Here is a 26,170-nt window from a genome sequence, read left to right as displayed (position 1 = left end):
GGAAGGTTATTTTCACAAAATTCAGGAGCTGGAATTCCCAAAAGTAGCCATTCCAAGGAATTGAATGTTTATTACAGGAAGAATCTTCTGTTAACTGTTCTCCTGTATTTTGGTATATCTCCTTGTATTCAGTTTAGTAGATTCATCCATGAAATCCCTGAGCATCATCCAAGAAAAATCAAGCAATAATAATTGCTGTTTTTAGTTATTTAGTTACATTTAGAGATTTATCATATATACATAACTCAACTTTATGTATAATTTGAGGGCAGGTTTGGGGGGCAAAGTTATGGATTTTGCTATTATGCTTAGGTACGTTGAAGGTTATTCTTTGGAGAGGGAAACATTTCTAGTACTTATATGCTGTATTACCTGCTGCAGTATGCAGGCATTTAGCATTCTCTGTTCATTCCTGTGTAAAGGAAACTCTTGCAAAAGGAAGCCATTTTTTATAATACTGTCTGCATCAAACCTTAGGAAAAAAGCAACCTGCAAATTAGACTTAATTTGCTCCTAAACTCTTGTATAAAAAGTAATTTATATTAACCACCTCTTGGCTTAGCTCCTAACTAGTTCTTTCTTTTTGAAGTTCCTCCGGACCAGCCAAAAAATATTATCTGCCGTCAGTATGGAAAGAACGGGTCTCCCACTTGCTCTTGGGATGAAGGACGTCATACTTATTGTTCTCATTACTACACAGTAAAGTAAGTTTTCCTTGTATCTCAGCTTTTTTCTGTACTTCTATACACTCTCACTCAAGTTCTGCTGTTTGAGTTCCTCTTTACTTGACTTCAGAAATCCTGCTTTTCCATGTCTTCATACCTGCTGTCCTACCTTGGATGGACAGCAATAAAAATGGCTTTTCTATTAACGAGTGAAACAACCAAGATGGAGGACTGAAGAACAAATGACAAGGTCTAACCCAAGACGAGGTTGTGAGGGGATCGGAGCACACACACACCCTCACACACGCAAGATCAGACAGTGGGAAGCTACCACTGTGTATTAAATATTCCTTTGATACCACCAAATATTTATTGGGGTTTCTTTTGCTGCCACCAATTTATTATTTCATAGACCACCTCCTTCACTAGAAAGTTTTAAAAGCCACACAACTCTTCAGTTGAAATGAAACAGGAATATGTTGTTTATTTTGTTCTGGAACAGTAAATAAGTTTAGCAGTTTCAATAGATTAACAGGCTTTACTTTTTGAAAGAGAAATAGTCTTATAACTTGAGTTTCTTAAACAAAGTTCCACACACAGGAATCCAAACAGGATCTTTTGAACCTTTTGAACCATCCTTCAGCACTCTAATCACTATAGAGGCCTAACTATTTTCCTCAAAGAGGTACCTTTTAACAACAGTTCCCTTCAATAACCAGCCCTTCCAACTCCAAACTCCCAAATGAACATAAAATGACTGCCTTAGCTCCTTCTTTTCCCCTCTATATCCGCCCATCTCCAGTTGCTAAGCGTTTCCCTCCAATTTCATCAGCCAATCAGACTGCACTTCTGGCTATGAGGCTGCCTGATCACGCCACCCCCTACTCCTTAGCTTTTGCAAGCCAGACGTGTGTACTGCCTTTTACCCACAAGGCAGGCAAATCCGTTACAAAGAGCGTAGCATAGACATCTCACTTTTTCCCATCAACTGTTAGCTCAGCATATTTTATGTCAGTTGGGATCCTATCATAGGACAGCTTGAATCCGGAGGCAAGTGAAGAGAAGGAAATTCACAGCTTTTTGTTTCTTTTTTCTTTCTACACCCACCGGTACCTTGTGAAAAGCCTTTTGTGTAGTTTCAGTTGATACCTTCCCAAAACATGTTTACTTAAGGGACCTCATCCGCCATGCACTACTTTCTTCTGCTGTCTCTCTGTGGAGGAAGCATCTGCGTTTAATCCAGTTAAGAATATATGCAGTTGACTATAGACCTCTGTCCATCTAGCCATCAGGAGGAGATGAGAAATATCAAGAAGTATTCTGAAATAACAAAAATAAAGGATCTGTTTTCTGACATTGACTTGCCTAGGACCCTCACACTTTATACATGTGGATGCAGTGGTAATAGAACCCTATCTGATGCACAACTTAGCTTAGAATAATTAAATACAATACTAGAATTGTAACACTGTTCTGTTGCACTTGGTCAAACAGATGTAGGCTTACCTTAATTCAGCAACAGCATTTTGCCTAGCAGAAAAGAGGTTATCAGCATTTTCATCCACATTTGTCTTTCTATTGCAGGCTAAGCAATGGAACATTTGTGGAAGAGATTCATTCTAAAGACAACAAAGTGGAGCTCAGCATAACCCTGGACTTCAGATCTACTTACACAGTGGTGGTTACTGCCACAAACTTACTGGGGAATGTGTCTTCTCAGCCAATTCAATCAGACATAGGTAAACATAAGCTGCCTCAAGTTCCTTCGGGGAGACAGGGCGGGGAATAAATAAAGTTTATTGTTGTTGTTATTTGCCATTAGGTTGGGAAAAGTTCATTGGAAAGTGCAATGTGAGGAGGGGATATTTGCATTGTAGGCGGCATCACAAGGGACTTGGCACGAAGAAAGCTGTCTACTAATTATGGTTCTATCTATAGAACTCTTACATTGATACTAATATAGAATTTTCTGTATATTTCTGCTGGCGTTTTCCAAGTACTAACTTTTGTGTTGTCGAAGGCTTTCATGGCCGGAATCACTGGGTTGCTGTGAGTTTTCTGGGCTATATGGCCATGTTCCAGAAGCATTCATCATCATAGAAGCATTGAATCATAGAGTTGGAAGAAACCTCGTGGGCCATCCAGCCCCCTGCCAAGAAACAGGAAGTTGCATTCAAAGCACCCCCGACAGGTGGCCATTCAGTCCCTGCTTAAAAGCCTCAAAAGAAGGAGCCTCCACCACAAAGAGTTCCAACTGCTGAGCAGCTCCCACAGTCAGGAAGTTCTTCCTAATGTTTAGGTGGAATCTCCTTTCCTGTAGTTTGAAGCCATTGTTCTACGTCCTAGTCTCCAGGGCAGCAGAAAACAAACTTGCTCCCTCCTCCCTATGACTTCCCCTCACATATTTATACATGGCTCTCACCATGTCTCCCCTCAGCCTTCTCTTCTGCAGGCTAAACATGCCCAGCTCTTTAAACCGTTCCTCATTGGGCCTGTTCTCCAGACCCTTGATCATTTTGGTCACCCTCCTCTGGACACATCCCAGATTGTCAACATCTCTCTTCAATTGCAGTGCCCAGAATTGGACACAGTGTTCCAGATGTGGTCTGACCATGGCAGAACAGAGGGATAGCATGACTTCCCTGGAACTAGACAGTATACTTCTATTTATGCAGGCCAAAATCCAATTAGCTTTTTTTGCCACCGCTTGACATTGTTGGCTCATGTTTAATTTGTTGCCCACGAAGTCTCCAATAATTTTTTCATACGCACTGCTGTTGAGCCAAGCATCCCCCATTCTGTATCTTTGCATTCTCTCCTGACGTTTCACCCACATCTATGGCAGTGGTTGTGAGGTCTGTTGGATACTAGGCAAGTTAGGTTTATATGTCTGTGGAATGTTCAGGGTGGGAGGAAGAACTCCTGTCTGTTAGAGGCAAATGTGAATGTTGCAATTAATCATCTTGATTAGCATTGCAAAGCCTTGCAGCTTCAAGGCCTGGCTGATTCCTGCCTGGGTGAATCCTTTGTTGGGAGGTGATTAGCTGGCCCTGATTGTTTCATGTTTGGAATTCCTCTGTTTTTTGACTGTTGCCCTTTATTTGTTGTCCTGATTTTAGAGTTTTTTTAATACTGGTAGCTGGATTTTATTCATTTTCATAGTTTCCTCCTTTCTGTTGAAATTGTTTTTTTGTTCACCATTGACCAGTGAAGCCTTATTCTCCAGTGAACCTCTCAGTGAAATTTGATGGCTCCGATGCAACAAAGTGCACAATTCTGTGGCAAGATCAAGAAGACACACCACATTTTAGATTAAGATACCAGCCCGTTCACAGTACTTCCTGGACCATGGTAATATTTTCTAAATGTACCATTCTTCATCTATAATAAGATGAGGGAGTGTGTCGGACTACAGTGCAGAATCACCTCTTCCTTTAAACACCACACCAGCTGGGTAAAATCAGCAAGCAGTTTATTTAGGAATATATGTAGCCAAAGCAGTAAAAAGTAATCCACAGTAAAAGTAATCCAATTTATTTCATCAGATACAAAGGAAGATAGGAACAAAGAGTCAAAGGAAATCCATGCAACTAGGCACTTGTATCCATGAGTAATACAGAAAGCATCTCCCATAGGCAATAACACGAGCTAGGCAGATCTTGGTACATGAAACTTGTCATTATCCCAACGTTGCCTCAACTGAAGCAATTATGTTCCACAAATCATTATAAACTCTTCCCTGGCTCCAAAACTACTAGGAACACATTCTATCTTAATTTCTGTTGAATCTGAGCTGAGCATCTTAATTGCTGCCCAAACTGCCTCTGTTTACTAAAACTTCCTGTTCAAGGTCTCACTCTCATCATTAACTCCTGCACCTGGTACACCAAAACCAGCTTCATTCTCGGAAAACTGCTCAGGGAACCATGGCGAAAAGCCTTTCCCAAGTCTGGGACCTTGAGAATCCTCTTGCAGCAACTCAGGCCTCTCTTTTAAACTCAATTCAGGCCCAAGTAACCCCTCATCCCCAAATCCAACAGACCCTGGCCCAGGAACCGGATCAACATCCCCATTCCCTTCATGAACATCAACATGAACATCATCACCATTCTCATCATGAATATCAACATGAACATCAAACACAATCACAGGCTGAACAGGCGGATATGCAACAGAGAAGAAAAGAGAAGTGGGTGGACGGAGGAGAGAGGAGAAAAAAAGTGACATGTCTACTTTGGGCTATGGCTTAACCTGCTGCCAAAAGGTGGTCTCTAATAGATGGCAAGTGAGGGAATGCAAAGAGTATTTTCTCAAGACAGATTGCCCTCTAGGGACTTTTTCCCCTTCTTTGTGTGGAATATCTATTAAGAGAGAAAAAGATGAGATACTTTTGTACCATCCGTCTGTTGCTTCCAGTGCCCTTCTCTTTGGAAAGCATAATTGCTTGACCTATGTAAGGTTTCTCAGCTCCCACTGTACTGCTGTGGATTAGTCTTCTCTTGGAAAAAAACATGCCAAGACGCACATAGGCCGTAGATATCATACTTCTTTATTGTTCAGAACACAAGAGTCTCACACTACTACCCTTCTATGTAGGCCTAGCTACAATATCATAGATCACTCAGTCCTGACGCCTGGAAGATCCTCCCACTCGCATGGTCATGGCCATACTAGTTGGAGATTTGTAGGAATTGAAACTACAGAAATATTTACAGGACGACTGCCTTGTTCTTCTGAGCTTCAGCCACCGAAACAAAAAGAAAACAAATACCCTCCTTTTCACATACAAATCATGAATACCAGCACTTGTTATTTTGCTCCAGGGTGCTTTCATTTCTTCTCTTTCAAGGTTGAAAACATACAAACAAGAAGATATGAACTACATGGCTTAAAGCCAGATACTGAATACATATTCCAGGTTTCTGGTCGTTTCCGGCCCAACAAAGGCTTATGGAGTAACTGGAGTGCTTCATTTCAAACGGAAGCAGGTAATAAAATTATATCCCAGGTTGCATTTTGGATACTTTTGAGCAGTTTTGAGAGTCAGAATATTTTATTTACTTATATAAATAAGCTGCTTCTTTCATTCCTCCTGAGTATATTTTTACCTTTAAGCAAAAAGTTTGCTGATGTGTGTTAATTGCTCTTTTTTTATTGGGTGGAAACATATACCTAGTCCTTCTTTGTATTTGCTACCTCTGGTACCAATTATCTTGTTAGCATAATCATAGAATACATCTATTAAGGGCTCCACTCTTACATTTCTAGCGAAGGTTCTGATTAAATGTTTTCATGAGTGGAGCAGAGAGGACTTTAGTGACTTGCCAAGATGATAAGAGGGTTCTGATTTGCCATCTGTGTCATTCCCAAAATGGAGGTGGACAAATTCAACTGTTTGCATTTGTTTCCTGTCTGAATAGTTTGCAGACCCAATCTCCTACTGATATACCTGTTACATTATAGAACTTTTCTCATTTTTCCCCAGTGCCATTTGAACCCAGTGATGTCTGGTATTTAAAGAAGGCCGTGTCTTCCCAAATGCAGAACATAACTCTTTTCTGGAAGGTAAAACATTCTGTTCACTTGATCAGATGTGGAGACACTGGTGTCTGGATGAAAAACATTCTGTGTGGTACTTCTTTACCCTAACTAGAAGAGATAGACGGCAGAGAGAAGATGCACCCTTAACCACATTTTTGAAAAATCCTCTTCAGGCACCATTGCCTGTATCTTCGGTGTGTAGTATAGAAATGAAGTAGTTAGTTAGAACTAAAAGGGCAAATCTTTTGAGTATTTTAACTGCTATGGCTCAAGGGGGTTTGGGCAGTTTTTTTGTAGGCAGAGAAGGCTAAAACTACCTTGTAAAACTACGACTTCCATGATTCTATAGCAGTGGTTCCCAACCTTTTCTTGACCAGGGACCATTTTACCAGGAACCACTTTGACCAGGGACCACTTGAACAGGGACCACTCTCCAACATTAGTACCAAAAAGGTTACAAATTGGTTTTTGGTCAACTTTAGATTTGGTTTGGTTACTTGGGGTGCTGATTCAGAAACTTGCATTGGACAGACATCAGCTCTAGTTTTTGATACACAACATGTGCCATCCATTAGTCGCCATCTGCTCACCCACAGAAAGCCATATTTAATAATCTAGAGCTGATGTAGTATTAATCTTTCCTGGCTAGTCAGCCCCTCCCCTGCCGACATCCCTGTTGCCTCGGCACCATAAGAGGTTTCATGAGACCAGTTGCTCCTGTTTCCGCATGGTTTCGAGGCAATGGTGGAGTAATGGTGAGGCCGCAGACCATATTTTCATTCTTGCGGACCACTGGTCCACAGACCACAGGTTGGGAACCACTGTTCTATAGCATTGAGCCATGGCAGTCAAAGTGGTGTCAGACTGCATCAATTCTACTTTGTAGATGTGTCATTCAATGCATCAAGGGATTACTCCTCCCTGCTGCCACCCCAGTCTGTCTTCATAGAAAAATTTAGTAAATACAAATATTGGCCGGTGTCCTAGTAGTGGCTTACACATATATAACTGCACATTAAGGGCACAAGTCACCACTGCTTTGGATTCCTAGGGAAGGAAAAAGTAGGTACACTCCATTTGAGAGGGCACTTTCATTTCTTCACCTCTGAGTTGAGACCAGCTTCAATTTCATGGTCTGAATTGACTCCCATCACCACGATCACTGATATCTGATGACAACAGGTTCCCCCATCCTCAAGACTGACAATTGCTGAATGTTAGAAGGATATACCCTGTATTCATGCTGAGTGTTCCACAACTTCAGACTAGTTAATTTTAATTCAATTTGTACAATAAAGTGGAAAAGAATGCATGGAGAGGATTTGCATTTGGTGCACTGTTGTCTAGTTTCTCACATCAAATGAAAACACTATGTGCTAAACCATCAAATCAGGGGTGTTTAGTGAGCTCAACTAGATCACTCAAGAGCTCCCCACTCCTTTAGCATTATTTATTTATTTATCTATTTACTGTATTTATATATTGCTTTTCTTATCCCGGGGGGAGGAGATGACTCAAAGTGGTTTACAAAAAAAAATGTCAAAATTCAGTTCCTTACATACATAAACCAAATCATAAGTCAAGCAATGTACAACTAAGCGTAAATTCAATAGGACAGTTCACCATAAGATAAGAGGACATTTAAACATGAAACATAAACATTAAAAACACCTAATAAAAACATTGAAATCCCATTCATTGTAGAAGTTGGGGCTTTTCTTATCCCACCCAGACATTTGGCCACTTCCCTCAAGTTAGCATCTGGTTGAATTGATATATTTAATGAGGGGAATTTGAGAAAAGACTGACTGTCCAGTGCAGCAGCCAAATCCATTCTCTTTCTCCATCTGTCAGGCTGGAATGACATTAGAAGGTCACTATAAGGGAAATTGAATGAAGCCAGCATTTTAAATTCTGGGCCAACATGGAGGAGTAGTGAATGGTTTAGCCATGGGAGGCCAGGTTCATATCTTTACTCAGACAACAATGTTAACAAGCTGGTTTCAGCCATACCACAACCTTCCATCCAGTCTCCTCTTAGAGACTTGTTAAAATAAACAACACAACAATTATGAAACCATTTTAATGTTATGGCTTGCACTGGGCAATCTTTTAAGGATATTTTATTGTTGGATTTTTATTCCCTCCTGTGTGTTTCTCCAAGTTTGTTATAATGTCATATATGAATCTTTCCACTGTCCAAGTGGGGAAGGTTAGGTTAAGATGGTGGAAAAGCCATCATCCCAACAAATTTCAATTATCTTCATGACTTTTGGATCCAGGGCTATTCCATGCTAGGTTTTTAAAACTGACCAGATCTTTTTTTTATGGGAATGAGCATTGATACAACAAGGGTGGGAAAATGACATACTATTTCTTCCTAGGCAATGGATGCATCAGAAAGAAGAAGCCATCATTACAGAATAACATTTCAGGCCCTCGGCCAGAAGCCTCACAGAAGAGCAGAGACAAATTTCACAGTACACACAGTTTTCTCACAAACTGTGCCTAAGGCAGACTATAACATAAAAGTTTATTCCTACAACTTGCGGGGAATGTCTCCACCTGTCCACATCATAACTAAACAAGGAATTACAGGTAAGGTTTTCCTATCTGCACTTCTGAACATTTCACTTTATGAACACCAGAATGTGAACTATCACATTTCACAACCTCTGAGGATACCTCCACAAATGCAGGTGAAATGTCAAGATATGCTACATCCACAGCATTCCCTGCATCTACCCAGCTTGTAACTCTATTGAAAAAAGATTAGCTTGATATGACTTACTGCGAAGAAGTATTAATGCCACCAATAATTGTAAGGAAGTTCCTAGAATGCTAAATTAAACCTGCCACCAATATGTATAGAGACGCTGGTCTTAAAGTCTCTGTTTAGTCTCTGTTTGCGTTGTGAGGTAACTTTGGTAGAGTGGAATGCACCGAACGTAAAATCAATGGAGATGAGGCAGTTTTAAAATAACAAAGAGAACAAGTTTATTGTTAAACAAAGCGTATTGTTGCAATATGAAGATGTTGAGCTTGGCATATGCTTGATGGTTACAATATGGCTTGATTGAGATACAATTCAGGCTTTTGATGTTACAATCTTATAAACTCCTTCTACAGTGAAGCGCTTTATTATTTCAGTGTTCCCTGTTGTGAATATTCTCACTGTTTGACCTATATCGGATCAAACCCCTGATCTCTAGTCTTCCACTACTGGCGATCCTAAAACCCCTCTCTGTTAGATTCTTTTCACTCAAAGTAATCTAACGAGGTTTTCCCTTCAGCTTCCTTGCTGAAGAAATATTCACAAACACTAAAAACTAACTGACTTTACACTGCTTCACTTCTCAGAGTCCCTATCTGACTCTGCTACTTTCCCAGAGTCCTATCTGACTCTGCTCCTCTTCTCAGGGTCTCTTCCTCCTGACTGAAACTTAACTGAAACTTAACTTTCAAACCTTTTTCTCTCTAGGCTCCTCCCACCTCCTCCTCTGCCTTGTCTCCATGGCAACCTATCTCTCACAGCTAGGCTATACACCAATGTAAAACACAAATACAGATATAAACACATTATAATAAACACTTTATAATAAACATTTCTCTACACTTACTTTTGAGAAATCCATATTGACTTTTAGTACTCACAGCATTCCTTTGTAAGTGATTGCAGATTGCCTCCTTAATGATCTGCTCCAGGATCTTTCCTGGTACTGATGTCAGGCTGACTGGATGGTAATTGTTTGGGTCCTCTTTTTCCCCTTCTTGAAGATAAAGACAACATTTGCCCTCCTCCAGTCTGCTGGGACTTCTCCTGTTCTCTAAGAATTCTCAAAGATTATTGCCAGTGGTTCTGCAATGACTTCTGCTAGGAACTACTTGTTTCAATAGGATTTACTATTATCCACAGTTTCCTGTTTCCACAGTTACATTCAGAAGCATATCTTGCATGGATTTGGGGGTTTTACTATAACACATTCAGTAGCAAATCAACTTCATAAAATTCTCAGCAGTTTAATCTTAACTCTTTGCTGAGTTATAGCTGATAGCATCTTCCAATGTTTTCTGAGATCTGCATGTTCTTTCATTTTGGATTGAGGATTGTAAGAATATCCCTAAGGTTGTGTGTGATTTTTTTCTGCTGGTGCATAACTTGTTGAGAATACAATTGTACTTAATTCAAGTTTGTGATACCCAGGTGCTTCATAGAGGTTGGTGAAGATGCAAACTTCTAGGAACCAGAGTTTTGTTTTCAGATGTTTCCTGCTGGAAAGAGGAAGAGAGAGGTCATTTTTAGATGGTTTTAACTCACTCTCCTTCTCACTGCCATCCTGTGACTTCAAGAACAGAAGACAAATTAGTGCAGAATGCTACTGGTTGGGAAAGAAAATTGCCAAAAAGTCTTCTGGCTCCTATTCCATGAATGGATCGAGTCTGTGATAGTTGTTGTTTCAGTTACCACTGCTGCACAGATATCTTAGTTGTTTCACTATCCAGTTCCAGATGTTATCCCATTAAGAATGGCTAACCTGCCTTTTTGTCTTCTTTTTCTCTTGGAGGACATCTTTTCATTTCTTATACACTCTTGTTTTCAAGTGAAGGAGCTGATATATTTCCTACTGCTTCTTGTTTCTTCCAAGACTTGCCACTGCCTAGACATCTCTTGGCTGCATCAGAGGCGAATGAGAGCATCGTTGTGACATGGGAAGCCCCGTTTGTGCCTTCACCTTTGATCAATGGATATGTAATTCAGTGGACAGAGTTCCATCAGGACGAACCCTTGAAAAGCACCCCAAACTGGCTGAAAGTACCTGCATCCAACTTTACAGTCAAAATAGGTAGGTGCATAGCATAGGAAGGGAACCCATACTGCTTCATTCGGTGAAATATTGGCACTATGCTCCTGGCCAAAGACGAGCAATTACAGCTCTTATGGGATAGACATTTGCTTTTGCCCACACATTAAGCTTCAATTCTGCACTGCACACAATAGCTCATCCTGTCTTCTGGTTCTTTCCAGATGGCTTCAATTATCTGTATTAAGCTGCAGCTCATCAAAATCACTGAATCACTTGGGTCTATGTTCTCTCTTTTCAAATGGCTTGAACAGGGCAACCCAGGCATGGGCAAACGTGGACCATTCAGGTGTTTTGGACTTCAACTCCCATAATTCCTAACAGCCTCGGGCCCCTTCCTTTCCCCCCTCAGCCACTTAAGCTGTTGAGGGGGGAAAGAAAGGGGCCCGGGGCTGTTAGGAATCATGGGAGTTGAAGTCCAAAACACATGGAGGACTGAAGTTTGCCCATGCGTGGAGTAACCTATCCAACATTGTATTGCTTCCAAAGTCTGTGCCGGCTGCCATTTTTGTCAAAGTTCTTTCAATTTTTCAACACAATGTCAAAAATTGGCACCAGGTCAAGTCATGTAAGCCAGTTTGTACTATCATGATGAAGCCATCATAAGGTGGAAATGATATTCTGTAACCTAGTGAAAATAATGTCATAATTGCTATAATACTTCCTCTGTGCATTTTGATATCACATTGTGATACAGCCAACTTAATGCAGAAAACTAGTTTTTTAAAAAAATGGCAGGGGAAATCCAAACATATTTTGGATCTTCTGTATAATGTCATAATCATGTGAGAATTAGGATGTAGGGGACTTTTCCTAGGTAAAGGATAACTGTAAACATAAATGGAAGACATGTGTTCATGGCTTGTAAACAGAATATTGAGCAATCATTAGCACCCACTTGGCCTTCGGTATTATAAATAAAGTGTATATTTTATTCATCTTCATGATTATCTTGGAAAAGTCAGGATCCCTACATGTCAGGAAGTTAAAACATGGCCATTTCTCAGTCTCCTACACCTTCTTGTCTACACACCATTTGTGTTACAATGTTCTTTTATTTAACATACAGCTAAAATAGGAATAATGTCTTAAAACCGAGTATCTTCCAGGTTTTCAGTACTTTTTAATATAGAATACTAAATCATAACCTTATATTTCTGTTTGATCTGTGGACTGGGTCCAGAAAAAATATTGGGGGGGGGGGGGGGAGAGAGATGGTTGATAGGAAGGGGAAAAGGAGAATCAATTTATGCCAGAACCAGCATGAAAAATGAGCCCCTCTGGATGTTGTTAGAAAGCAGCTCCCATAAACAGTTGCCAGCATAGGCATTGGCATATGATGGGCATAACCCATGAACACCTGGAGGGCCACATATGCCCCATCTTTAGGTTACCTAAATGTCATGGTTTGTCCATTTCCCACCTTTGAAAATGAAATATAACTGTCATATGGCTCCTTTTGAACAAGCCTGGTCTCATAGTATTGAAATATTGAAATATTTAAGTCATGTTTCTGTCACTTCCTCTCTCCTAGAGAACCTAAAGCCTAACGTGTGCTATCACATCAATGTGTTTGCACTCTATGAGAGCCAAGCAGGAAAAGCAGCTTCCACTACAGAGAATGTGTCAGCAAAAGGTAAGTGTGATGACCCTTGTGCAGTTCAAGATCTGAAATAATAAGCTACAGCATTTTTTAAAAGAGAGAGAGAGAGAGAGAGAAAGATCCTGTGTTTTGCAGCCCCATTAAGAGGACCTCACATTAATGCAACCAAAGAAGAAGGGAGAATTTTGGTCTTTTGGGAGGAAATTCCATTCCATCAACAGATGGGCTGCATTGTTAACTACAGGATATATGTGCAGAAACGACCCTCCAACTACACCTCTAAGGTCTATGGTAGGTACCTTTTAAATGTTGGAAAACTGCAACCTTCTCAAGTCTCCATTATTTATTTATTATGTATATAATTTAGTTTGTTTTCTGTAATACACCTCAAATGCACTTTAATATTGATTAGGATTGCCTGCGCGCCCTCTTCTTTCTTTGATAACGCTATCCTAGTTTACCCTACCTTGTTCATGCCCTAGCATTTTAAATTTTAATTATTACATTTGGCCCGGCCATAGGTTTTTTAAATGGTGTATGTTATTGTTATTGTTTATTGCTTATTGTGTATTTTTTGTTTTTGAGTTTTATGTTAACTGTTTGTATTGATTATTTGTTTTGCCTTTGTTTATTGATGTGTTGTGGGCTTGGCCTCATGTAAGCCGCACCAAGTCCCTTGGGGAGATGGTAGCGGGATACAAATAAAGTGTTATTATTATTATTATTATTATTATTATTATTATTATTATTATGTTATGTGTGTATTAGTATGCAGTTTTTGTTGTGGGAAAGGCTGCAGACCATGTGATCAGAACTGGGCTTGTTCAGGGCTCAGACTCCATTTTAGAAACAGTTCAGTTTAGACTTCAGTAGGAACAGAATGCTATACAGAAGGCATTCAACTTTCTAAGAAAGATGCCCTGGGTTACTTACACAGATAAACTACTTTAAATATCCTTGTAACTAGATTGATAAGCAAAGTACCTGTATGCTGAATACAAGAAGTTTGTGAGTAAACCAACTATGTTACTTTTAAAGAAATCTGCTTATTTTTGTCTCTTGGGAGGATGATATAAAGGCAAATATATTTTAAGGACAGTAGATGTTTTTGGACAACTAAAGGAACACTTCTGAAACTCTGCTGAATATGTGTGTGTGTGTGTATTGGCATATCTTTGTCCTTGACAGTTCAAAGAGATATTTAGGATATCAGTTTAACAGCTGAGAAACTTAATTGCCTTGCATGAATGCTGGTAAATGCCATTTCTCCAAAAAGGTTACGACTCCAACACAGTGGTTCTCAACCTGTGGGTCCCCAGGTGTTTTGGCCTACAACTCCCAGAAATCCCAGCCAGTTTACCAGCTGTTAGGATTTATGGAAGTTGAAGGCCAAAACATCTGGGGACCCACAAGTTGAGAACTACTGCTTGAACAGGTCATGCGTTTACTATGAAGTTATGGCATCATTTTTCTAAAGGTTATGACTTCTAAGAAGGTCATGCCTTTCCAAAGATCGTAAAATCTCCAAAAGGTAATGGAGATTTCCATTTTCCAAAACTAAATGTCAGCACATCAGTCCTGGCATTGAAAAAATAGAGACACGGCTTTGGGAACAGAGTCTTCTTTTTCATGCCCTTTGTGGTAAAAAGACTTCCCTCTCTACCATCACTATTTTTGGAAAAGCATAAAGAACACAAAAAATATTTGCCCATTGTGTAAGGAAAGGGAACATGTTCTTTTTGCCCATGGAAACTGATGGAAATCCCCTGTCTTCCTGTTTTAGGGGATGGATGCATAACCCCCTATCTAAGTAAAGGATGTGCTTTCAGGTTGCCTGCCGACTTACAGTGCAAAGGGAAAAAAGAGAAAATGGCTTTATTGCCATGGCAACATGAAGAGACATACTTTCATATCTTCCTGTAATGAAAACTGCATTGCCTCACTGGCCAAACAGATGGACTAGTGTCTGCAGAACACGATTGTGCTCAGTTCTAGGTGGGGGGGGGGGGGGGCTGTTTTCACCATGTTGTTCTTTGTTTGAGACTCTTTTGAAAATCATGTTGAAAGCCATTTTAAGAGAAATAAATTGTCCCTTTAATACTAAGTTTAAGTGGTCAACAAGGGAAGATAATAAAATTCAAGAGCACTTGTTGCAGACGATAGCATCTGAGTGTTAGAATGAATTAAGGAATCAAAGATGCTTGGTTTTCTTTTTTTTAAAAAAAAATATCATTAAATGTATCTGTGATGTGATACTGTTCATGCCCCTATTTGCCTTATTCAGCAAGACTCAAGAACCTCTTTGTATCTTTCCTATTTCCCACCCTCAGAGATCTCTAAATCCACCCCGCAGCCATTTCTGATAAGCAACGTGCAAGTCGGTGCTGCGCATGCTGTATGGATGACAGCCTCCACTGAAGCTGGAGAGAGCCCTAAAGGGAATGAAGAAATCATTTACATAAAAAGTAATTATGATCATCTGCTTCAAAAGCTGAAGTGTGAAGAATTGACAGGATATTGCCTGAAAGTGCTGTGTATCAGGAATACTGTTTTCAATTTTAGTTAAGACCGCAAATAATTATAAAGGGGAAGAACGGGTTCAGGGGGTCCACATTATCTCCTTAGTGAGCATCCACAGTCCCATCCGCTTCAGATTTCCAGTTGGATAAAGAGGAACCACAGGAAGGTTTAATCCTGCTCGACTAATCCTGGCTATGACCCAGTTAATTGGACTGAATGGTGCTCATGCATATATTCATTCTTTCGCTTGCTCTAACATAACCCAAGCAAAAAACGTATGGTACCTCAAACATTTTAATTTGATATAAGCTGCTTCTTCTTTTTCTTCTTCTTCTTCGTCTTCCTCTTCGTCTTCCTCTTCCTCCTCCTCCTCCTCTTCCTCCTCCTCTTCTGACTTCACGATATAGTTGTATTACCTTGGCTATTTTGAGGGCACTGAGATGGCCTCAGTTTTAGTATTGGCTCCCTTTGGCTTCTTGTACTGAAGGACTTAAGCATCCATGGGGAGACCACACTGTCAGGAACAGCTCAAGATTTCATATCTGCCATGACAACCATGGATCTGTCCCAAGCAGTATTTAATACCATCATACTGCAGGACATAATTTGAACCTGATTTTCTATTCTGTGCAGGATGATAGTGATCTGGATCTGGAGGAATTTATGTCAGGCACTGATCATTATTTGGTGGGGTGGGGTGTGATTAAGATGGTCCAACCCAGAAGACTTGTGGATCCAGATGGATTCCTAATTGGCCTTGGGAAGATTTCTGTCATTTTAGCAGGTGATCCTATCAAAGTCCTGGCTAATCTAACAGGGAAGTGATGGGTAGGTTACACTGCCCTTGGGATCTCAGGCTGACAGCTCAGTTGTTAACCCGACCTCAATTCTGAGCCTGGATGCCCAAGTATCAGCAATGGGCAGGACTGCAATGGCACAGCTACAACTAGTTCATCAGCTGCACACAATCCCTTGAAATGCCAGATCTGGCTATGGTGGGTGGCACAGACTTTGATTGCATCCTGTTTCCACCACCTGTAACACATTTGAAGACTTGAACAGGTCTTAAATGCTGCAGCCTGAATGCTGACCAGGGTCGGTTACAGAGAGCATTTAACTCCTTTGTTCAAACAGCTTCATTGGCAACCATTTCATTTCCAGGCACAATTCATAGTGCTGGTCATGACCTACAAAGCTAATACAGCTTAGCTCTAGACTAGTGGTTTCCAACCTTTGATCCTCTAGTTGTTTTCAACTTCAACTCCCAGAAATCCCAGCCAGTTTACCAGCTGTTAAAAATTATGGGAGCTGAAGTCCAAAACACCTGGAGGACCAGAATTCGGGAACCATTGATCTAGACCAGTGGTTCTCAAACTGTGGGTCCCCAGGTGTTTTGGCCTACAACTCCCAGAAATCCCAGCCAGTTTACCAACTGTTAGGATTTCTGGGAGTTGAAGGCCAAAACATCTGGGGACCTACAGGTTGAGAACCACTGGTTTAGATGATCTGAAAGATCGTATGTGCCTATATGAACCTCCCAGAGTTGTAAGATTCACAGGGAAAGGATTTCTCTTGATCATACCAGGTTCACTTGTTGAGGATGCAAGAGCGGGCCTTTTTAGGGTCTGATCCCATCCTCTGGAACACACTTCCATGGGAGGCTAGGCTGGTCCTCTTCTCTCCTTTCACTAACAGACCCCCCCCCCCCCTCCCAAAAACACCTTTTTGTTTAAGCAAGCTTTTAATATGCCGTTTAATTAACTATTTCTGTGACATGGCTTGGGTCTTGCCCCTGGGAGAAAGACAATATATAAATGAAATAAATAATACATTAGTTTGTAAATCATTATATAAATACTCGGTTAAGAGGCAAGGAACTGTAAAAGATGGCATCAGAAGCAAATAAAGGAGCAAGAGTACAGCACATGAACAATATTGTGCAATTATATCCATACCATTTAAATTGCCATGGTTTTCAGACAAAGTTTAAATTATATTTATCCTACATTATTTCTGAAAGCAGTGTAGCATTTAAAAACTTTTGCAAGACTTTGTACAATATCTCACATTGTTAGAATTCTTGGTCTTGGTTTTCTTCTGTCTCCGACATCTGGAGGCAATGCTCAACTTTTGCCATTGGAAGGTGCTCTTGTTCCATTTTCCATGCCAAGGAGCCTGTTGTCCGCAGACCCATCCTGGTCATGTTGCTGGCATGGCTGCATGGGCTCCATTTACTTTCCTGCTTCCTACACAAATGCAAATTCCATATATTTTAGTACTTAGTGATGACAAATCTTAGGTAATCTGTTAAAACTCTGGAACAAGTCAGTAAATATAGTATAGAAAACTGTATATCCCTATCAGGGCCGAAGGGGATGAACAGACACGGGTTAGTTTGAATTGTACCCAGAGGGCCTTGGTGCAAGTGATGACCTTACTTTCCCAGAACAGCCATATTTATCGTAAGGCAGAAATCATTGATTTACTCACATTAGTAATAATAATAATAATAGGTTATTTATACCTCACCACCATCTCCCCAACGGGGACTCAGGGCAGCTGACATGAGGCCAAGCTAAGCCCAACAATTACAACAAATCAAAATAAAATACATACAACAAATATGTATTTTGCATGTTTTCAAAATGCTAGGTTGACAGAAGCTAGGGCTAACAGTGGGAGCTCACCCCAACCCACAGCTTCAAACTGCCAACCTTCCGTCAGAAAGTTTTTCTGCAGCTAGCAGTTTAACCACTAGCTGCAGAAAAATTACTAGTGTGGAAAATTCATAAAGTATTGCCCCCATATTCATGAGACCACTGTTTTGTTTGCCCATAACTGGCAAAATATCCCCTTCCTAGGCATTTTCTGGGTTCTTCAGGCAGTTCTATGGTTCTCTATCTATCTATGCCTATAGAGGTGTCCTCTCTGGGCATTTCCTCCAGTGCAGCTGCATAGCATGCTTCTGGTGGAAGTCATTCATTCAACAAATTTAGCTATTACCCAGTATTGTGTATCTACACAAAGTCGTAGAATGTATCCCCCACAGATGCGGGGTCATATTATACCTTTAAAAAGAAAGAGTTCTGTAGTCTAGAATGGGATATTCCTCTGTGTTAAGGGCATCAGAAGCAAGTATGTGTGACTTTAAACAATACATTGACCTTCTGAACTCTTTGATCATAATGGTCACCATATCCATTTAAAACATGTCTTGTTGCCATGACAGATTCAAATGCGCAAAAAGATGTACCTGAGTGGGCTCCTGTTCTAGCGCTCTGCCTTGTCAGTCTTTTTGCCTGCACCTGCTGTGTGCCGCCTGCTAGACAAAAGTAAGCAAATTACTTTTTTGTGTGGATTTTGGATGTGTAAACCATGCAAGTGAAATCTAATGTGAAACTAGAGAACGACATTCCAGTAATTTCCTCTCTCCTTTCTTTGACTCCAAGCAACCAAAGTTAAAATGGAACTTGTCATCTCATCAAAATAATTGCACATTTCATATTGCTATAGGTATTCATATACTGTATATAGTCTGCCTATAAAGATACTGTACATCCTTCAGCATTTCATTCATCTAAGGAAGTAGGCGAAGGGCTCATCTACACCAGGCAGTTAGCCAGGTGTAAATCATCCCCTAAGAAGCCACTGTGTGTCATGAGGACAGTGTCATGACACAGTGTGTCATGAGGACAGCTATTGATCCATTCATTGTGAGTACAATGGGAGTCTTCAAGCCATTTTCAACTTATGGAGATCCTCAGGCTTACCCTATCATTAGGTTTTATTGGCAAGAATTGATCACAGAAGATTTGCTGTTCCCTTCCTCTAATGGCGAGAGAGTGTGACTTGCTCAAGGTCATCCACTGAATGGGAATTCAAACCATGGCTTTCTAAAGTTTTTGTCAAATACTATAAAAAAAAACACCCAGATCCTCCCTAATAGACATACAGTAGGAATTTGTTTTAGTATAGCTTTCGAAGTTTTCACAGGTCCTAATTGTGCTAGCTTTCATTGACTCAATATAATTTTCACACAAGTTATGGAAGCTGAGTATGAATCATTTTGCACATCCATTAACATACAGAGATACATTTCAGAAGTACACATCAGTCCTTGCTTGTGAAATACCACAAATGTTACATTTGTGTTGTTGGAAAACCAGTGCAGTGCCTTATAAACTTCTTTACTTTTGGCAAAATAAATATGGATGCTTCAGTTCATAAATGTATAGTGTTGCCTCTACATTAGAGGCAGGGTTTCTGTGATCCTGTGGATGTTGTCCAACTGCAACTCCCATCATCCCTCATCATTGACTATGCTTTCTGTGCCTGCTGGCAGTTGCAGTTCAGCAACATCCGGTGAGCCAGGAGATCCCCATCCTGTCCTCTAGAGATGCAGCCACTGTCCAGAAGACAGGGAAGAAAAAGAGAGAGAAAGCTGATGCAGAAACAAAGCAGAAGGAGATGCAAGAGAAGAATGCTTTCTTTCCCAAAAAGGCCCCTAAGGAAGAGTCACTGACCCTAAAGACATGACCTAAATAAGTCCAGTTTCCTCTCTTCCTCATTTTTGGAACCCAAGCTAAAAAATTCTGATGGTAGTTTCATGGTGGTAATTATAATAAACAGTGTTTTGCTTTCCAAAGGCATTGCAAAATCTGCCACCTTAGGGCATGCTGGTTTTCTTTGTAGTTATACCAGTGAGCAAAAAACAGATGATGGGCTAAAGCAGAGGTCAGAATTATGCAGGTGGCAATGTTGAGCCATAATTTCCAACAGCCCCCGACAACATAGCCAAAGTGAAGCAATATTGACAACTGTAGTTTAGCAAGATCTGGAGAGTCCTAGCTGCAGTAGACCGATTGAAACAACTTGCTAATCCTCACTCAGGCGAGTGTGATTGATTGAGGCCTCATCACAGTAGAGAAAAAATCCACCTAAAATCCGGTTTCTGCCTCCTGCAGAATTCTGGGGTTTGTAGTTTAGGGAGGAGCCTTTAACAGCCTCACTATAGCATTGCATTTAGATTGTATTTGCAAATTGAGTAATTGGATTATTCTTTACAAATATTAAATTTTGAAGTTTGAGAATATGTTATTTTTTATTATTTCCTACTAGGCTTTTCTCGTGCCTTTCTATTTTGCTCTCTGAGTGTAATGGTAAAGCTGTTCCAGATCCAGCAAACTCCTCTTGCATTAAAGAATTCACATCTTTGCAGGTAAGCTTATATCTATTAGGAATCAGTATTCATTCTGAATATCCCCAAATCTCGATAGGCAAATCATGCATCCATACCTCATTCCCAATCTTCTTGGAAAACACAATTCTTTTGTTCATAAGTGAGAATATTTTTGATGTCTTGTGGCTTTTGGACTGTTTAAAAAACATCCAGTTTACTTTGCTCTTTTGGGGAAGAACCAGCTTTCTGAAACATATGATTTCAATGCCAAATTGGGGTTGCAGGTGAATTGGGACTCGAAAAGTAGCTCTATCACTTTTCTTCCATTTGGAAATAGGTACGTTTTATAATTTTTACCTGGTGAACAATAAGGTTTATGTTGGAATGCTCTTCTGGCTAAGAAGTTCAGGGTGATTTATCAGATAATTAGTTAGGAGTTATATACAAAAGACAATAGGATCTTTCCAGCTACCTTCTATTAGTTTTGCATTCTGTACAGGTTGAGTATCCTTTATCCAGAAATAAAAAATAGATCAAAATTGTTGATATGGGTGCCTACGATCATGACATATTTGCTTGCACACTATTCATGTACAAAATTCTTAGAAATAATATAGATATGCTCTGTGTACAAAGAGCCCCCGGTGGTGCAGTGAGTTAAACCATTGAGCTGCTGAACTTGCTGACCAAAAGGTTGGTGGTTTGAATCCGGGGAGCAGGGTGAACTCAGCTTCTGCCAACCTAGCAGTGCAAAACCGTGCACATATAAGTAGATCAATAGGTACTGCTCCAATAGGAAGGTAATGATGCTCTAGGCAGTCATGCCAGCCACATGACCTTGGAGGCATCTACGGACAACACCGGCTCTGTGGCTTAGAAATTGAGATGATCACCAGCCCTCAGGGTTGGACTCAACTAGACTTAATGTCAAGGGGAAACCTTTACCTTTTATGTGTACAAAGTGTATATTGTCAGAGCAGGGCCCCATCTCCCAATAGGTCTCATGTGTGTATGTGTGCACGCACACACACAAGCAAATATTCCACTTCCCAAAATACTGAATGTTTCTGGTCCCATGCATTTCAGATAAGGCATACATTGCACTCATTGTTTTAGATGAAAATAATTTATGGAATTCTTGCTGAAAAGGTTTTTGTGTTCTGTTCTGGAAGATTTGCTTCACAGTGGTTTTGTATATATTTTTTCATACCTTCTCATTAATATTGATTGTTTTCACTTTTTCTAGAAGTTCTATTAATTGGGCACTTTTTTGCTTTGTGGGAGGGGAAACCTTTGTAAGGTCTTACAGAACGGTCACAAAACTCGGACGCTTATTCACATGCTTTTATGAAATAGTATTAATTGCTTTATTGCATGTCAAAAACATTTCATAAATAAGTATAAAACTGATAAAAAATAAAAAGGACACTAAATTATTTTGACCAAAAATGGGCAACAGCAACCACATTCTTCTCCTGTGCATGAGGCAGGGCATTGTGGCCAAGCATATAGATGTGGAGTTGTTTGTTCGGCTCCACAGTCACACAAGGTGGTGGGTTCTTCTAGGTAGTGCCATTTTGCCAGGTTGTCTTTTGATCTGCCCACTCCAATTCTGAGTCTGTTCAGGGACTTCCAAGTCACCCATTCTTGGTTTGCCCCTGAAGGCAGACCCTCGTGGGGGCCATCCATTTGGGATTTCCTGGTTTAGCTGCCCAAAGGGATACTCTTCCTGTTGCTGGGGAAACATTAAGAGAAGTGGTGGTCCTCATCAAGCTTTTCTTTGATTTGAGTCTACTGTACAATTGATTTTGTATTTAAACTGATGTTTCTTCACTTCTTCTAATTAAGGATGAATCAAGCTTACATTTCACACAGTTCCAGAAAAATCAAAGTAGCTTTGAAGACCCTGAAGTTTTACCAATAGAGGAAGTCTTCATGAAAGTGCAATGCCCACCCTTTCGGGATCGATCCCACTTCAAAAACAGTGAGAAAGGAGAAAGCCAAAAATGTCAGAAGACAGTCAGTTTGGAGGAAGAGGATCCCACTGTAAAAAATGTGAACTACGCTCCTTTGATCCTTGATACACCAGGTGTCACCAACAAGCATCCGCTGCTACCTTTGTATAGAAAAGTTGCACCCAAAGAACCAAATCAAGGCCCGATATTTTCTGACTATCTTAGCAATCCACTTGAGGATATCACAGTAGACTACTTGCCAACTGTTACAGCCAATGATACGAACAATGATGAAGACAGCTTTGATTTTGAACTCAATTCATTTTCTGTATTCCCGAGAACGTTTCTATCCCAGTCATTTTCCCTCGGTGGAAAGCTCACTCTAGATGCTATAAGAATGGACTGTAATTCTTACACAGACTAAGGTTGCAATCTTATTCCAATTGATCTGGAAGTAAGATGTTTCACTGCGGGACTTACCTCAAAGGAGGCGTTTAGAATTATGCTGTTAGCTAGGAAGAAGCAACTTTTCTGATTCCCGAGGGCCATATGGTAATGCCAGGTCAGCCAAGGATATCTGCCCAAGGAATGAGAAATCTTAAGCAACCCTTCCCTTTCCCTTGAGATTACACTGTTGGAAGGGCAGAGGTAAAGCCTTTCTAACCCATCTTAAAAGAGGCAAAGAGAAACCCAAAGCTTGTTGCATCCAGCTGTTCTTAATAATATAGTAACAATGTATTGTCGAAGGCTTTCATTGCTGGAATCACTGTGTTGTTGTAGGTTTTCAGGCTATATGGCCATGTTCTAGAAGCATTCTCTCCTGGCGTTTCGCCTGCATCTATGGCAAGCATCCTCTGAGGTTATGAGGATCTCTGAGGATGCCTGCCATGGATGCAGGTGAAACGTGAGGAGAGAATGCTTCTAGAACATGGCCATATAGCCCAAAAAATCAACAACTCAATATAGTAACACATCTCTGATATTCTAGCTCTGGCCATTAACACTTAAATGGGGAACGTACATAATTGCCTCCCAACTACCTTTAGTATTTTAAAACTGCTATAATATACTTCCCATCTCATGCAGACCAAAAGCCGTTTCAGACACTAAAATACATAAATACCTTTTGATTTGTAGCGTAGCAAGAATATGATTTATCCACGGCAATATGTTCTGTATAACTTCCCTTTTCAGTTCATCATCATCATAGGCTATTTCACATGGCTGAGTATGATTGCCTTCCAAGTGTAGGGTCTTGGCGGTGGGTCTGTCGGCGACTGTAGAAACCTATTTTTGATCTGCATGTTCCTTTGCAGTGCTGAAAATGAGTTTGTTTAGACCTCTGATTGTTTATATATCAATTAAAAGTTTGGGTATGCTTCTACCAGAAGTTGATCCTAGAGTTCCACTAGAGGACCTAGAAATGCTAGGGAGGTGTTTTCTCTAGACATTTCCTAAGCCCTCTAGCATGATTCCATGGTATGCATTTCAGTAGGATTCACTATTATCAATGGTTTCACATTTCCATGGTAAGTCCAAGACGATATCACCTGCCAATATGGGGTTTGTATTGTAGTTGTTATTTTAAAATTCTATACACATTTATTAAAGGGCTCCTTCATGCAAATACCTCCAGTTAGGAAAGGCAAAGCATGATTTATTTCCACATGTTTTGCACAAAGGATGAATTTAATATTTATTAAAACATGTTTGAATGATGCTTCATTCTTGTGTCTGTAATAAAAATCCAAATTAGGAAAACCCTGGGTTTGAGAAAGCATACATGATTTAATTAATTAAAATGTGGGCAGGTGAGGAGTTTTCATTGCAATGCTGGAGCTATGAACACCTAACTTAGAGAAAGTATACCACAGTTGGGAAACCACAACCAAGAAGGCTCTGGCCTGATGGACTAAAATAACTCATATATCTAGAAAAAATGCCATTCTTCCAAAAACAACCCCCTGCCAGCTGCCTGCTAATATGATAAATCTTCAGATAGTTACATATGTCTGCTTTCCAGGTGGAGATTGCAATTCAATTGCTAGATCACAATGGATTGGATGGTTACAGCTTCCAGAAAAATGAGGTTCATGCCAAACACAAGCAAATTAATATTCATGTAGCTACAAGTTTCAGATTAACCCACAAGTGCAAAAGATCATTACCTCCTATCTGACAGATACAAACTGGGAACTGTGGATTACAATGTGCATATCCTCTTCTGTATGTACACAAACCCATATACTTGACAGGTTTCAGTACACTTCTTTGTTATAAGAGTATTGGGAGATAAGTTCAGACTTAACGAAGTAAGTACTAAGAACTATACAAAATAAAATGCTTTATGTATTCATGCATGGCAGAGACTTGGGACAGGATGTGGCCTCTTCCAACTTTATAGGCAACAGACCCCATTTTATATCAGAAGTTAATTAAGATCATACCTGGTTAGTATCTGGATGGGCAATCATCAGCTAATACCAGGTGCTTTAGGCTGCATTCCAGAGGAAGTAACTAGCAAAACCACCTCCTGAGTATTCCTTACTTAAGAAAACTTTATGGCATTCATGGGCTGCTATAAATCAACAGGCACGTGCACACACACACACACAAATATCCAAATTAAGGAAACTACGCTTTAAAATATGCATTTAGTTCCTTTACTATGAAAGGTTCTTTTAAATCATTACAAACCTCCTCAGCTGGCTCCTCCCATAAGGACTGATCATGTTGCATTGTAAGCGTTAACACCCCATTGCAACAAATGCAGTAAAATTAGATTCAGCCTGCAAATCCCCAAATGCAGTGCGTTTCTGCACTCAAAATTTTTTTTAACTTCCTCTTTCCAAAAAGCGAAATATGCTTTCGTTAGGGTAGAAAACTTTGCCGAAGAGTAGGTTTGGTTGTAAAAGAATGCTGACAAATCAACTCACTTGCAATGTGGTGCCAAAGAATTTGATAAGATTCCATGGACCAAATCAATGGGTCCTAGTACAAATCAAGTCTGAACTTCCAGAACAAGAAAAAAAAATCAATGAAACAACTGATATAAAAAAGATCATTCTTGGCTGAGTGGAAGGCAGTAGGACATTAATCCTAATTGGTTGTTATCGAGAAGATTTATCAAGGAAGGCATGGTTGTGGGCTTGGAGACTGTCTTCACATTTGACAGTAATTAAAATTGGGATAGATCCCCACTTAATACACTGGTAAGAAAAAAATGTATTATTAATTTGAAATCCATGATCAAAATCCCTAGGAGTCTTTTTTTTTTTGCCTAAATTAAATTGCCTAAATTGAGGTGCATATTAGATTTGATGGCATGTTAGAATCGCACACATGAACCCACCTGCTTGAAAAGGCCCAGAGGAGCCTGAAACCCCAGAGGCCAGACAGGGAGACAGAAGTGGGTTCTGATGGTGGCGGCAGCCTCAGGAGGACCAAGTCATTCCTGCTGCTTCGCCATGGATCCTGCCTCCTGGGTGGTCTTCTCCACCCCCACCCCTACCCAGTACAATGCAGTTCCCTACTGGCCTCATTCAGGAAGCCTTCAAAACTTCCCTGAGTTCTGAAGGCCTTGTGAATGAGCCAGTCGTACAAAGCTGGTGAGTTTACCAGCTTTGGGGCATGGCTTCCCACATGACCTCGTTCATGCTGCCTGCCTTGACTGACAAGCTGTAGCTCTACTGTTGGGCGCACTACATTCAAGGGCAAATCCATTGACGTATTATATTAGATGGCACCTTATACTCCAGTAAATACAGCATTTGATCTTTCTTCTCACCAAATCACAGCATATCCCATGTTGTGGAATCCAACAGGTAGACTCCACTATCATTACT

General features: G+C 40.3%; 1 protein-coding gene across 1 annotated transcript in view; it reads left to right on the top strand.

Annotated features, from left to right (window-relative positions):
* The window catches only part of IL12RB2 (interleukin 12 receptor subunit beta 2), a 36,277-nt gene extending 13,051 nt beyond the window's left edge, over positions 1-23,226 (top strand). The window contains exons 7-19 of the mRNA XM_060772654.2: positions 590-704; positions 2,250-2,404; positions 3,874-4,016; positions 5,515-5,653; positions 6,151-6,230; positions 8,591-8,804; positions 10,853-11,050; positions 12,603-12,704; positions 12,807-12,962; positions 15,002-15,136; positions 18,421-18,523; positions 20,310-20,409; positions 22,219-23,226. Of these exons, the coding sequence (XP_060628637.2) occupies positions 590-704; positions 2,250-2,404; positions 3,874-4,016; positions 5,515-5,653; positions 6,151-6,230; positions 8,591-8,804; positions 10,853-11,050; positions 12,603-12,704; positions 12,807-12,962; positions 15,002-15,136; positions 18,421-18,523; positions 20,310-20,409; positions 22,219-22,749 (2,171 nt within the window). The 3' untranslated portion in view covers positions 22,750-23,226. The remainder of the gene's footprint in view (positions 1-589; positions 705-2,249; positions 2,405-3,873; positions 4,017-5,514; positions 5,654-6,150; positions 6,231-8,590; positions 8,805-10,852; positions 11,051-12,602; positions 12,705-12,806; positions 12,963-15,001; positions 15,137-18,420; positions 18,524-20,309; positions 20,410-22,218) is intronic.
* Positions 23,227-26,170: the final 2,944 nt, after the last annotated feature.

Source organism: Anolis sagrei, chromosome 4, assembly GCF_037176765.1.
Source record: "Anolis sagrei isolate rAnoSag1 chromosome 4, rAnoSag1.mat, whole genome shotgun sequence".
In the NCBI taxonomy this organism is placed as follows: domain Eukaryota; kingdom Metazoa; phylum Chordata; class Lepidosauria; order Squamata; family Dactyloidae; genus Anolis; species Anolis sagrei.
This window is presented reverse-complemented; position numbering and strand designations above follow the sequence as displayed.